This window comes from Aspergillus versicolor, assembly GCF_001890125.1.
Source record: "Aspergillus versicolor CBS 583.65 unplaced genomic scaffold ASPVEscaffold_4, whole genome shotgun sequence".
NCBI classification, from domain to species: domain Eukaryota; kingdom Fungi; phylum Ascomycota; class Eurotiomycetes; order Eurotiales; family Aspergillaceae; genus Aspergillus; species Aspergillus versicolor.
In genome coordinates, this window is record NW_024467527.1 from 156,964 (window position 1) to 171,106 (window position 14,143).

Consider the following 14,143-nt stretch of genomic DNA (forward strand, 5'->3'; position numbering starts at 1 on the left):
AAGCCACTCGAGAGATTCATCCAGGTTGCACACAATGTCACGGTTAGTAATGGTAAAGTTGCCAGCAAAATACGCCAAAACGTGCTTCAATGCTTCTTCAACCCTGTTCTCAGGGAACCCCAGTTTCAGAAGGGTATCCTTCAACACCCAGAGTTTCGTGCACAGCTCATCCTCTGGGATTGCTCGTTTATCCCTCACCGCTTGAGGGCTCAGTCCTTGTTCCTCCGCCTCGGCGAGAACAAGTATAGAGCTCACGACGTCCGATGGGAGCCACTCAAGAAGATTGACAGGAACCGCCTGCTGGCGAAGAACCCTCCGCTCAGTCTCTAACTTCCCAGCTTGGCGGATGGCATCACTCTTGCACTTTGCCGCATGTTTCTCAACCAGGATCTGCAGTTCAGCATCCTCCAGGTGCTGTTCTAGTTGCTCCGGGGTGTAATTTTGTAGAGACGGGCCATCGTTTGAACTCGGAACAGGCTGATTCGGCTCAGAAGGCGTTGGGCGATCGCTCTCCGATACGGACTTGGAATCGACTGTCGAGGCTGGATCTGACGACTCCGTGGGTTTTACTTTGGAGGGGACGGAGACTGTTGCGAAGCCGCGGGCAGGGTTCGCGGCGGGCTTCTTCTTTTTCTTGCTGTTCGGTGGCATAATGCAGCGCTACAGCGCCTTGGATAGCTTTAGCACCTTTGCAAGTTAGTAGTTCTGAAAGAAATGAATCAGAATGACTCACTTTGCAAGACGACTGCTCGGTTGATGATGCAGCCAGGCGGAAGGCGGCGAAGCTCTTCTTCCCCACACAAAACCACCGAAAACTCTTATGACAGCATCACCACCACGAGCATACGCAGAGAAAGGAACGACATGCTCCCGACCACCTAACATGGACGACTTTCCATGGGATCAGGTGAAATCCGGAGATTTCGAGAGCCTGCGGGTCGAGCTCTTCTCGAGTTCGACTTCGCGCAGAACTCGTGCTCTCAGTGATCTCCGCGAGAAAATCGGTATTGCCCGCCCCTCCTCCGTGACAGCAGCCCAATTCTGACCGTGTGCTTGGTTCTCCGTTCTTACAGGGTCCGATTTACCGGAGAATGCCCGCCAACCTCTTCTAGAGCTGCTTCTCCAGACAATTCCGCGATATATTGACCGTCTGTCTCGTCAGGCCGCCCAGCAGTGTCTCCGCTCTCTACTGAAACCACCCATTCCAATCGACGATCTTAAATACTTGGTCGCAGAATTACAATCAGAGGCTTCCAAATCTAGCCTTGATGCAGGATCAGCATTGGTTTTACTAGAATGGTGCTCCATATTGCTCCAAATTCTAAAGAGTGACAGCGAAACCCCGCTTTCCGTCGTGTTGGATACAATTGCGTTGGATGCACGGGCTCTGGAAACGTGCCTGGCCGCTCACCCTAAACCAGCAGTGAAACAATCTGCCCTTAGAGTAACCAGGCGTGCCCTGCGCGCGGTATTCTCCGATACTTGGGGCGACGATGCCATCAAGCAATCCGTTCAGCGTTTGACCAACAATGCGACTACCGGACAGAAGAATGCGCCTTTTATTGGCGTGATCTCCGGGGTTTGTGCCCGCCTACCAAACAAGAAGACTACTTTAGAAGGGGAGAAGAAGGCCATCATAGCCTACTACATCAAGGAACTTGTTGGGGCCAAGTCGGCGCCGCCTGCACATATTGCCAATGGCATGTCCGACTTTTTCGAGTCCTTCGTCACGGAGGGCGATTTGACGTCGGAGCTCCTGCCACCTCTCGAAAAGGCAATTCTGCGGTCCCCAGAGGTGGTTTTTGGTGGGCTCGTACGTTCGCTTTTCTCCTCTCTTCCGGAAGAAATCGAGCTTTCGGAGATATTACATTCTCGGTTGTTGAAGCACCTGTTGTCTAGCATGAAATCGAACAACCCCGCCATCAGACAAGGTGCCCTGCAATCATTTGAGTCACTGATATCCAAGTCGAAGACTGAGGGCGTGCTTCTGAAGATCGCTGGCGAGGTTATTGGTCCTTTGAAAACCCAGAAAATCACGAGTCCAGAACAGCGTGCCATTTACGCTCAAGCTCTTTCGGCGGTTTCTCCTACGCCTGATATCTCTAAAGATATTGTACAAGGATTTGTACCAGTATTTTCTCGCGAGTCCAATGAGCCTGCGCTCGAACAAGAGATCAAGGCATTTTCTAAGCATCTTACACATCTCATCCAATCAAAGGTGAAACTCAGCGACGACGTTGTTAGCGCCATTGTCAAAGGATCGGCAGACAAGAAGATTCCATTCCGGAAACTATGGCAGCTTAATATCGGGCAAGCCCTCTGGCAAGCTGAAAGCACGACCCTTGCAAGCCCCGAGGTCGAACCTTTCGTGACCAAGTTCTTGGCCAAATTGAAGGAAATTTTCAAAGAAGTGTCATCAAACCCATTGCCATCGGCGCAGAGCGGTGCTCTTTTCACAGCCTACGTATACCTTGCTCTCTCCGGACGATTATCTACATTAGAGAACTTTGACAAGGCGGCCTGGGAAGACACTGTCGGCCAATCTATGGCGCTTCAGCCAAAACCATCATTCCTGCTGAACCCCAAAGCTTATTCCAAGTTGGCCTCTCAAGCTGAAGTACAGTGGGCTGTTAGGACTCTTGTTGCTGTCCCTTCTACGGCGAGGTTTGACGGTGCCGAAACGCAGGCTAAGGTTGCATGGGGTGAGGCATTCATTTATGCTATCACAGGCCCCGGAGTTCACACTGGGTTCCGAGATGAATCTGCTCGTGCTTTATCCAGCGTGCACAAGACAAATATACCCACAATCGGACGCGTTATCACAGATGCTCTTTGGGCTTGGATTTTGGCTTCAAGGACAGGAGAGAAGGAGTCTGCTCCATTCTCTGCCGGCCCTGAGAGCCAAAGGTTTCTCCACCTTGTTGCAAAGGCAGTTTGCCCTGCGCCGTCAAGTTCAGAGTCTTCTGATCCAACTGAAATGAAGGCACAACTGATCAACCTGCTTCTCCTCGCCCGTCCTCAAATGATCACAAATGTTTCTTGGATTGATCTCTGCCTGAGAACAGGCACAGATCCAGGTGACCTTGTTCGCGAATTTCCTGATGATTGCATGGGTCAATTGGTTCGCGTGCAAGATGATCCAGTCCAGTCCAAAGTGCCACAGGTCGATGACGCTATATGGGCTGCAGCTGGAGACCTAGCGTTTGTTGCCCCCGATGCTATGGTCCCCAAGCTTGTCAACCAAATAAAGGAGGATTTGAACGTTTCGCGTGTATCCAATATTACACCTACCGATGCTGCTATTGCCAGGACCCCCGAAGGCACTATGTTTGTAGACGTGCTGAGTACAAAGTCGAAGCAAACCTTTGATAAAAACACTAAAGACTACGATATCCTCAAGTGGGAGGAGGAGATGCGGTCACACTTGGCTCAGAAAAAGGGCGAAAAGCCAAAGAAACTTACTGCAGATGAACAAGGCAAGGTTAAAGCTCAACTCGCGAAGGAAGCAAAAATCCGCGAAGATGTTTTGCGTGAAGCAAAAAGAATCGAACGAGGCTGCGGGATTATCCAGGGTCTTGCTGCCGGGCCTGCCATTGATGCAGACGATTGGATCAACCCAGCAGTTGCCTCGTTATTGGATCTCTCAAAAGCAGGGGCAGGCATTTTCTCGGGTGACGTGGTTTCGAAAGCCTACATCAAGTGTTCTGACAAGTTGTCGACACGCCTTGGCCCTCTACGACCTTTTGTGGGTGTTGCAACGCTTCGGGCTATAGGCAAGGGCTCCTTGCCCCCGGAGATGGGAGTGGAGCCTCTTGGAAGTAAGTTGTGCAAAGCCATTTTTAGTACGTATACTAACAATCTTATAGAACTGGTAACAAGAATCCTCTATCGCTTGCGCTTTGCATCCGAACAGCGACCCCTTGATAACTCTTCTCTGGCTTACGCACTGCCACTTTTATTCACAATCCTCGCCCAAAACGGCGTTGATGAAGAAAAGGGCGAGGAGGAGGGTGAGCAGGTTCTGCTTGCTCTTGAAATTTTGTCTTTCCACTCAAGCTCATGTTGGTCACCATCCCATCAGTACCGAAAATGCTTATCTAACTTCAGTATTTAGTCACCGACAATCGCCTCCCCCGAGAAGAGGTTCTTGACCAGCTGATCACGTCTATGCTGAGGTATACTCAACACTACAAGCTTATTAAAGACACCTTGTTCGATGTTAGCAGGTGCATCGCACAGAATATTAGTGAAAGGGAGTTAAACATACTCCTCAAGGGCACCATCGTCTCGGATTCGTCTGTGCGGTTGTCAGTACTGCAAGCCATCGAGGCTGAGATTGATCTAACTGATCTGGACTTTTCCGAACATATCTGGCTCGAATTCCACGATTATGTAGAGGAAAACGCAGAAGTTGCGGAAAACATCTGGGAAGAGAATGCTCTAGAAGTTGACGAGAGTGCATACGAAAAGCTGATTCCCTACCTCGACTCCCCGGACCCCAATCTCCGAGGAGCTGCTGCACGGGCGTTAGCTCATGCAATCGAATTGAGCCCATCGGTGTTCGGAGACATTGTATCCCAACTCCAGTCAAAGTACGAATTCGAGATCCGACCCAAGGAGCCAGAGAAGGACAAGTATGGAATGCCCAAGAAGGCCGAGGTAGTAGACCATTGGGAATCACGTAGCGGCATTGCTCTTGCCTTTGGAGCCATGCACAACTCCTTCGAAGGGGAACAAATTGTCTCATTCCTTCGGTTCTTGATTGAAAGAGGACCTCTTATTGACAAGAACAGTGTGGTGAGGGCTCAGATGGCCGAGAGTGGAAAGGTCGTCATTGCCACGCATGGCCAGGAGAAGGTGGAAGAGCTGATGAAGCTTCTGGAGACAACCCTAGAGACTTCGGACAAGGGAAGCGAGACATCTGATCTTCTTAACGAAGCAGTTGTTGTCCTTTACGGATCTCTGGCCCAACACCTTAAGTCGGATGACCCTCGCTTGCAAACAGTTGTCAAGAGGCTTCTCGCCACCCTTCCTACTCCATCCGAGTCTGTCCAATCTGCTGTTTCTGAGTGTCTTCCACCTCTGATCCGACTCGCCGGGCCTAAGAGCGGACAGTACGCCCAAGAAATGCTTGACCAGATTCTGCAAACGAAACAATATGCCACCCAACGTGGTGCAGCTTATGGGTTGGCAGGAATCGTGAAGGGCCGGGGAATTTCCACCCTGCGTGAGTTCCGAGTCATGCCCCATCTTCAGGATGCCGCAGAGAACAAGAAAGAGCCGCACCAGAGACAGGGTGCTCTGTTAGCCTACGAGTTGTTTGCAATGATACTTGGGCGAACGTTCGAACCCTACGTTATTCAAGTCGTCCCGCAGCTTCTTGCTAGCTTCGGAGATCCAAATGCAGATGTTCGCGATGCGTGTCTATACACAGCAAAGGCATGTTTCTCGAATCTCAGCTCTTACGGGGTCAAGCAAATCCTTCCCACACTTCTCGATGGTCTCGATGATACGCAGTGGCGTAGCCAAAAGGGGGCTTGTGACCTGCTCGGAGCAATGGCCTATTTGGACCCTCAACAGCTGGCCGTAAGCCTGCCTGAAATCATTCCTCCGCTAACTGTGGTGTTGAACGATACCCACAAGGAGGTACGCAATGCTGCCAACCGCAGTCTTCAGCGATTTGGAGAGGTCATCAGCAACCCCGAAGTGAAGGCGCTGGTCAATGTGCTTCTGAAGGCGCTGAGTGATCCCACAAAATTCACGGATGAGGCCCTCGATGCCCTTATCAAGGTTTCGTTTGTCCATTATCTAGATGCGCCATCTCTGGCTCTGGTTGTTCGCATTCTTGAACGTGGTTTGGGCGACAGGTCAGCGACGAAGAGAAAGTCTGCCCAGATTATCGGCAGCTTGGCTCACCTTACAGAACGCAAGGACCTTATTACTCACCTGCCCATTATTGTTTCCGGTCTTAATCTGGCTATTGTGGACCCCGTGCCTACGACTCGCGCCACTGCATCCAAGGCTCTTGGTTCGCTGATAGAGAAACTCGGAGAGGATGCCCTTCCTGATCTCATCCCCAACCTTATGTCTACGCTCAAGTCAGACACCGGAGCTGGCGACCGCTTGGGATCTGCTCAAGCTCTATCGGAGGTCCTGGCGGGTCTGGGCACGACCAGGCTCGAGGAGACGCTGCCAACTATTTTGCAAAACGTCAGCAGTTCCAAGGCCACTATCCGCGAAGGTTTCATGACCCTCTTCATTTTCTTGCCTGCCTGCTTTGGAAACAGCTTCGCACCCTATCTTTCCAGAATTATCCCGCCTATCTTGGCTGGTCTTGCAGATGATGTTGATTCGATTCGCGAGACTTCGCTCCGCGCAGGTCGCTTGCTGGTCAAGAACTTCTCTTCTAAGGCCATTGATCTCCTTCTTCCTGAACTTGAGCGCGGTCTTGCGGATGACAGTTACCGTATCCGGTTGAGCTCCGTTGAGCTAGTTGGTGATCTACTCTTCAGTATCACGGGTATCTCGGGCAAGACCGAAGCCGAAGAGGAAGAGGAAGAAGCTGCACAGGCCGGACAGTCGTTGCTCGAAGTTCTTGGTGAGGAGAGGAGAGACAAGGTCTTATCCTCCTTGTTCATTTGCCGTTGCGATACTTCTGGTCTGGTCAAGACTGCAGCGATGGGTGTCTGGAAGTCGCTCGTCGCGTCTCCAAGAACACTCAAGGATATGGTTCCCACCTTGTCACAGCTCATCATTCGGCGCCTTGGCTCCTCCAATATGGAACAGAAGGTTATTGCCAGTAATGCTCTGGGAGATCTTATCAAGAAAGCTGGAGAATCTGTCCTCGCAACTTTGCTACCTTCTCTCGAGGATGGCCTCCAGACCTCGCCAGATGTGGATGTCAAGCAAGGTATCTGTATCGCGCTCAAGGAAATCATCTCCTCTTCCTCACCTGATGCCCTTGAGGATTATGAGAAGATTCTCATTTCCATTGTTCGGGTGGCTTTGGTTGATCTCGATGAAGATGTCCGGGAAGCAGCAGCCGACGCCTTCGATTCCCTGCAGCAGATCCTGGGCAAGAGGGCCGTGGACCAGGTTCTACCCCATCTCCTTCTCTTGTTGAGAAATGACGAAGACGCGGAGCAAGCACTGTCGGCACTATTAACCCTCCTCACGGAGCAAACGCGGGCTAACATTATCCTGCCAAACCTGATCCCAACCCTACTTATATCTCCCGTTTCAACGTTCAACGCCAGAGCTCTGGCATCTCTAGCGGAAGTTGCAGGTTCTGCAATGGCTCGCCGCCTACCCACTATTCTGAACACGCTGTTGGATAGCATTATCTCATGCAAGGACGATGAACAGCGCGAAGAGCTCGATAACGCATTCAGCACCATCTTGGTTTCCGTGGATGAGTTTGATGGACTTAATGTTATGATGAGCGTGATGTTGGCCATGATCAAGCACGACGATGAGCGTCGTCGTACCTATGCCGCCGATCACCTCAAGAAGTTCTTCTCCGACGCCGACATTGATTTCTCCAGATACTACCAGGACCTCATTCGTGTCTTGTTGATTTCATTCGATGACTCTGACAAGGGTGTTGTCAAGGCTGCCTGGGGGGCCCTTAGCGGACTTACCTCACATCTGCGCAAGGAAGAGATGGAGGTTTTGGCCGTACCTACAAGACAAATTCTCAAGGGTGTTGGAGTTCCTGGAGCCGACCTCCCCGGTTTTAGCCTGCCGAAGGGTATCACTGCCATTCTGCCGATCTTCCTACAGGGTCTTCTAAACGGCAGTATCGAACAGCGTACCCAATCCTCTCTTGCGATTGCGGATCTTATCGACCGTACAGCTGCAGATTCGTTGAAGGCCTTTGTAACCCAAATCACTGGTCCACTCATCCGTGTCGTGTCTGAGCGCTCAGTGGATCTCAAATGTAGGCGATTACACTCTCTCTATATACCCTTACTGGAGCTAACGACTTATCAGGTGCTATCTTCTTCACGCTCAATAAACTTCTACAAAAGATCCCTCTAGCTGTCAAGCCCTTCCTGCCCCAGCTTCAAAGAACGTTTGCTCGTGGTTTAGCCGACCAGACTAGCGAGACCTTACGCAACAGGGCTGCTAAGGGTCTCGGAATCCTCATCACCCTGACACCACGGGTTGACCCGCTGATTGCAGGTAAGAAGCAGTTACCGCATTTCCGAGGTATGAGATGCTAATTGACAATTTAGAACTTATTACGGGTACCAAGACTGCGGACGTTGGGGTGCGGAATGCAATGATGAGGGCTCTACAAGAGGTAGTAGGCAAGGCTGGCGCAAACATGAGCGAGGCTTCGAAGAATTCCCTTCTTGCTCTGATCGACGATGATGCCAGCGACCAGACAGGTATGTCTTTGGATGTGCTATTGAAAATTGAGGTTGGAGTGGACTAACCTTCTGCAGATACCGTAGCCATCACAAATGCGAAGTTACTTGGGTCACTCGTCAAGGTTCTTCCTCCAGCTACTGCTGGACCACTTATCAAGTATGCTCGGAGCCCACCCCATATCAGAAGGCCAGTACTAATCAGCCGTTACACAGGAGCCGTGTTCTCACGCCCAATTTCTCACATGCATCAATCCTGGGATTGAACGCTCTACTTGTTGAATCTCCGTCGTCCCTGACTGATCAGTTCGCAGCGGAGACCCAGAACCTGATCTGCCAGGGCGTGACGCAGAAGGATGTAAGAAACCCCCTACAATGATATTGTCTACGCAAGGACCACGCTAATAGAGAACAGCCCTTTATCTCCGACAACTGTGTACTTGCCGCTGGAAAGTACCTTCTACTTGAGGAGCAACCCAGCTTCGAAAGCAGCAAGGCTATTTTCGAGGCGTTGGCACCCTGCATTCAGCCAGGCACACCATCCGACACCCGACGACTGGCGCTCGTAGTGATCCGAACAGTCGGTCGACTCCACCCAGAGCTGGCACGTCCTCATTTGGCCCTTCTTGCACCACCAATCTTTGCAGGTGTTCGAGATATGGTTATCCCCATCAAGCTAGCTGCAGAAGCCGCCTTCCTATCCATATTCTCCGTCGTGGATTCGGATACTGCGGTCTTTGACAAGTACATGGCTGGACCAGGTGCTGAACTACCACCTGGGCCCAAGCGCAGCATGTCTGATTACTTCAAGCGAGTTGCGATGCGACTTGCGACGCAGGCACGTGAGAGGAGGGAGGCCGAAGGCGGACAGGGCGGCCTTGGTCTATCCAACGACGAGATGGACGATGAGAAGGAACTGTGGAGCATTGGAAAGGTCGAGTTTGAGGAGGGTTCATTTGGCGATGAGTGATGATTTTCAATTATGCTTGACCTACGATTTGTATGCGTTATAGATAGATCTATACCCTTGTGTTCCGGGGAAGTCTATATCAAAAAATTTAAGCTGTTGACTCTTATCATCTTTCCTGATAAGCTTCCACGTGACTGGAATAACGACATTGGGCACGGGGTCGGTAAATGGGGCTAACAGCGACAACCCTATCGCCACTGTTCCAGACAAGATCATAGGGAATCAAAATCTTAGATGGCAGTATCAAATCCAATAAATGATTATTGCTTGCCTGTTAATGATAACCTCGTCAAATAATTCGTGGATACTTCATTCCATCATTTGAGTCACTAAGACTCATGATGACGAAGGGGTTTCGGGACTAGCGTGGGGTACAAGCCCTAAGGTGGATGCCCTCGCTTAGAACACAGTGGATTAGCTAATCACCCGCCCGGATCTCAAACTCCTCACTTTGGGAATTCAAACCACTGTTGAGTGCAACGAACATCATCCGCCAACGACCGTCGATACGCCGACATCAAGATGTGAGTTCATCTCCCGAAAACGATATTCCTGTTACGCGGAGGAAATACTGCTCCCTGATGGATGTTTTTGTCATGTTTTGCCCACCATGGACCGTCCCAGCTGGAGCCGATGTTGCCTCGTCTTTTTCATCCCCGGTTGCTGGATAGAGATCTCTCGAAAGGCCTCATGCTGACTGCGTGTTTTTCTCGCTCAACAGGGTCAACCTTCGCACCCAGAAGCGCCTCGCCGCCTCCGTGGTGGGCTGCGGCAAGCGCAAGATTTGGCTCGACCCCAATGAGATGAGCGAAATCTCCAACGCCAACTCCCGCCAGACCGTTCGCAAGCTCGTCAAGGATGGCCTCATCATCCGCAAGCCCGTGACCATGCACTCCCGTTCCCGTGCCCGCGAGCTCAACCTGGCCCGCCGTATCGGTCGTCACCGCGGCCTGGGTAAGCGTAAGGGTACCAAGGAGGCTCGCCAGCCCAGCTCCCTCCTCTGGATGCGCCGCATGCGTGTTCTCCGTCGTCTCCTCGTCCGCTACCGTGCCGCTGGCAAGATCGACAAGCACCTCTACCACGAGCTTTACCACCTGTCCAAGGGTAACACCTTCAAGCACAAGCGTGCCCTGGTTGAACACGTGAGTTCAGCGGATCTCCGGATACTGGCGGGATAAAACTATGTGCATTACGCGCTTGGTTGATCCGCCAGGTTCACTATTGGAATGTAAAGGCTGACAAGTTTTTCCCACTACAGATCCAAAAGGCCAAGGCTGAGAGACACCGTGAGCGTGTCCTCAAGGAAGAGATGGACGCTAAGCGTGCCAAGAACAAGGCTCTCCGTGAGCGACGACAGGAGCGTCAAGAGGCCAAGCGCAACGCTCTTGTTGGCGATGCTCAGGAGTAAATGCTTTGATATTTTTTCCTTCGTTGACGGATTTTGGCGGTGCGGATGTTTGAACTGGGGAATCGATCAGCCCAAGAGATATCATTTCAGGTCGACTACGCTTGTTTTCACACCCCAGGTCTGACTCGGTGGGTTCGATTCGCTCGGGATACCCTGGGACTGGATTCAGGAACAGGGAAAAGGACCTCTTTCCTTACTTCTCTCTTTCTCTGGTGAAAGGTGGATAAGAGGAATGAGGGAAGCTGTTATGGAAATGAGGAAAAAAGGAAGAAAAAATATGAACAAGGATTTCTTACCAAATCAATGGCATGGCGCTTTGTGTGTGATATGACAAACTTGGATTTGATTGCATTCTACTGTCTTCTTCTGCCCGCCACCCCCGACGCTTCAAAATATAATGTCGTAACGTTCCTAAAGCCCACTCCTTCGTAATGCTGGTGGTCCTATACCTTCACCTCCGTCAGTACTCACTGCTTACAGTATTCCCACCTTGTTGTGATCAGCAGTCTGGGGTAAGTAACCATCTTCATCCTTTATCCGCGGGAGCTACCACTTCTTGGACATTCAACAACCCCAGCACTCCTATCGGATTAGTATATACAAGTAACCATCTAGTCGGCCATTGTCAGACGAAGCCTAGGTTAAAATCCCTATTAACCATGAGCCCTCTTCTATGCGTGTTTGGCTATCGTAGTTCAGCAAAGTCCTACTGTCCACTCACCGTCCCTCGGTGTGTATATATCTCTCGTCTTCTTCTCTGACCCCAGTCTTCCTTTCCTCTCTGTCTAGCAAATCTGATCAGGTTTCCTATACTCCTTTGTACTCAGTTCCCTTCCTGGCCAGTATCTATATATATTTGTGCATGTCCTGCTACCAAAAGACACAACGCGACGAAGTCGACGAAAAATTTATGACAACAGAATCAACAATTACGTACGGTTGCTTTTTTAACAGGACGATATCCAGCTTAAATTATTCGAGCGGCAATATCAGATTTACCTCACTAGGCCGCTTCATAATATTATCTGGTGCTATGTGGGCCACCATGTTCCCTTTAAGGACGATACTGCTATGTATAAGAGTGATGCCCTTAAAAGGGCATAATGAAAATAGACATTTAGTAAAACAACGCTATATATTCTAGGTTATCGTACATTGTAGGCCGAGATAAAGCTGCATTAAGCGGGTGGTTATAATAACCCGCTCGGCATGGCCCCCGAGCTCCTCCTAGATATTGTATTTTGAGCACTATCCAAATCAAACGAGCCGCGCCGCGTGTTAACCGTCCGCGCAATCGGCCTTAACTGAGAAGTGGCCGGGCCACTGCCTGGTGACCTCGGTAAAGATGGACTAGATGGGAAATCGCTCCCTAGGCTGTTTCGACTGGGAAGAACGAGGGTGCTTCCCAGGCTTGTTCCGCTGTGGACAGAATCCCTATTTGTGGCGCACGGCTCTGCAGGTCGCGCAAGGCCTTCACTATTATTGGGAATTGTGGGAGAGTCCTGTATTATAATAGGCACGACAGCGCTGTTTAATCCGCCGTGGACCTCTGCCGTGTCTGAGAATGGGTCAGAGTAATTGGAGTAGCGAGAAGATATTTGACTCTGCTTGTTATGGGCATATTGTGTATTGCCGGGGTTTAGAATAGCCGAGGGCGTTGGAGACGGACCCGAAAGGTAAGACATTTGAGATCGGAAATCTCGTCGTAGACCTGTTCTTGAGTTTGCAGAGGCGCGGTCGTCTTGTGCCCCGGCTGATTTTCGGCGAGATCGGCGGCGAAGAAAGAAAAGTATGATTATTGCGACCAACGCTATAAACCCCAGAACACCGAACAGGGCGCCAAATATTTTGGCGTATGGAGGATGACCGGCCGGTTCATTGTCAGATTCAAAGCCAATAGGTTCGGAGGATGGAGTAGACTGCGGTGTCGTAGGGGTCTCGGTAGCAAAAGTAGTGTGAGAGACAGAGGAATCCAGCCCCGAGGGATGCAACCCTGGTTTTTGGCTAGTCGTTTGGCTTGGTAGGAATGACTCTGTCTCCGGGTCTGAGGTGGTCGTAGTTATTGCTACCCCGGTCGTAATAGACGTGGTGCTTTCACTGGACGTGTGTTGGTTATGATGAGTGTGTTGAGACGTTGTGTCTTCCGTAGATGCGTCCGTAGTAGATGACGGCTCGCTGGTAGTAGATGGGGGGTTTGTTTCAGTTGTGGTTCCAGAGCTATCGGTTGCTCTTGGTTGTCGCAAGACCTTTGTGCATCGAAGTCCCTGGTGGAAGATGATTGAGGGGTTTGTTGACATGTCGTCGAGACGGATGCTCTGCTAGATCGAGGCCTGGCTACATTGAGAGAGGACAGTGAAAGGCAAGGAACGGATGCCGTAGGCGCCGCCTTAACGGCGCGCAAGATATTGACGGTGTAGTGAAAGCAAGCAAAAGTTGTTAATGAAGATTCGCAAAAAGTGAAAATGTAAAAAAGTATGTAAAGCCGGGAGAGGGTCTAGCCGTGACAGCCTCGAAGAACATCCAAAAACGCATCAATTTAGAGAGCCAGTTCGTAAGGAGCTGCGCAGGGACGCATTGAGAAAGCCAGTTCAAAATGGTCGGACATGATCCTTGCCTGGGAGAGGCAGCAGGCGAGTGAAAAGAGCCCTCATCGAGGGCATTGCGCATGGACCCCAGCAGAAGAACGAAAAGGGCGATGACAGGCAGAATCCGGCTGTCATGGGAAATTCTCCCGAGTCTCCTTCGGGTCTCTGACCTGAAAAGTCGCAGAATTGCAGGTTGTTGAGCAAAAGGATCATGACGGGGGAATATATGAAACGCATTCCGTCCAATGGGCAGGGTCTAGTAATCTATAGAGAACCGAACCTGGCCGTTTTTGGAGTAGCCTGGCCAGGGTCGCTCGCGGGCTCTTGCTGGCGGGGGCAGACGGTAATTTCCATTGACACAGCCATCGTTGGACAGAATTCAAGGCACTGCGTATAAAGGCGTTTTCGTCATAGAGAGATGGAGACGAGAGATTCTCTCCATCTTCGTTCACGTTGTCCACCGTTTATTTCCTGATGAGGCTATGATCACGTGCTCCATGACTCAGCAGCCCGGGTGCCTCCGCCTTAGATTCCGGGCTCCACCGTTGGCGCCGTTTCTCGCATTGTTCAGACAAAGGCTTCGTGATGGATCTTCGTTGCAGTCCTCGTCGGAAAGGTGCTCAACAAGTCAACAAGAACCTCTGCACTCGTCACCATGCGTCCTCTGACGACACAGTGGGTGCGCAGTAAGGGGAGCGAGACAGCCCCTGGCTAGTGCGACAGCTACACGCTGTGTCATGTCGCTCCACTTAGTTATGCATAGATAGAGCCGGTGTTAGTTGGCTCCCAAACGCTTTCCCCTCTTCTC

General features: G+C 51.0%; 3 protein-coding genes across 3 annotated transcripts; 2 read left to right on the forward strand and 1 right to left on the reverse strand.

Moving 5' to 3' along the window:
* The first annotated feature begins 575 nt into the window (after nt 1–575).
* ASPVEDRAFT_610783 (putative translational activator) lies at nt 576–9,603 on the forward strand. Its single transcript, XM_040815558.1, has 9 exons — nt 576–1,004; nt 1,074–3,818; nt 3,867–4,061; nt 4,115–7,939; nt 7,993–8,184; nt 8,238–8,393; nt 8,451–8,532; nt 8,589–8,730; nt 8,788–9,603. Exons 1-9 carry the CDS (start codon nt 821–823, stop codon nt 9,340–9,342), a joined length of 8,076 nt encoding a protein of 2,691 aa, XP_040666805.1. The 5' UTR covers nt 576–820; the 3' UTR covers nt 9,343–9,603.
* Nucleotides 9,604–10,966, forward strand: ASPVEDRAFT_606820 (60S ribosomal protein eL19). The gene is made up of 3 exons (XM_040815547.1): nt 9,604–9,866; nt 10,064–10,484; nt 10,601–10,966. Coding segments are annotated over exons 1-3 (573 nt in total). The 5' UTR covers nt 9,604–9,864; the 3' UTR covers nt 10,751–10,966.
* Nucleotides 10,967–11,940: 974 nt separating this feature from the next.
* On the reverse strand, nt 11,941–13,047 carry ASPVEDRAFT_27742 (uncharacterized protein; the record flags this gene model as incomplete). Its single annotated transcript, XM_040810041.1, has 1 exon — nt 11,941–13,047. One exon carries the CDS (start codon nt 13,045–13,047, stop codon nt 11,941–11,943), a length of 1,107 nt encoding a protein of 368 aa, XP_040666807.1.
* Between the last annotated feature and the right edge of the window lie 1,096 nt (nt 13,048–14,143).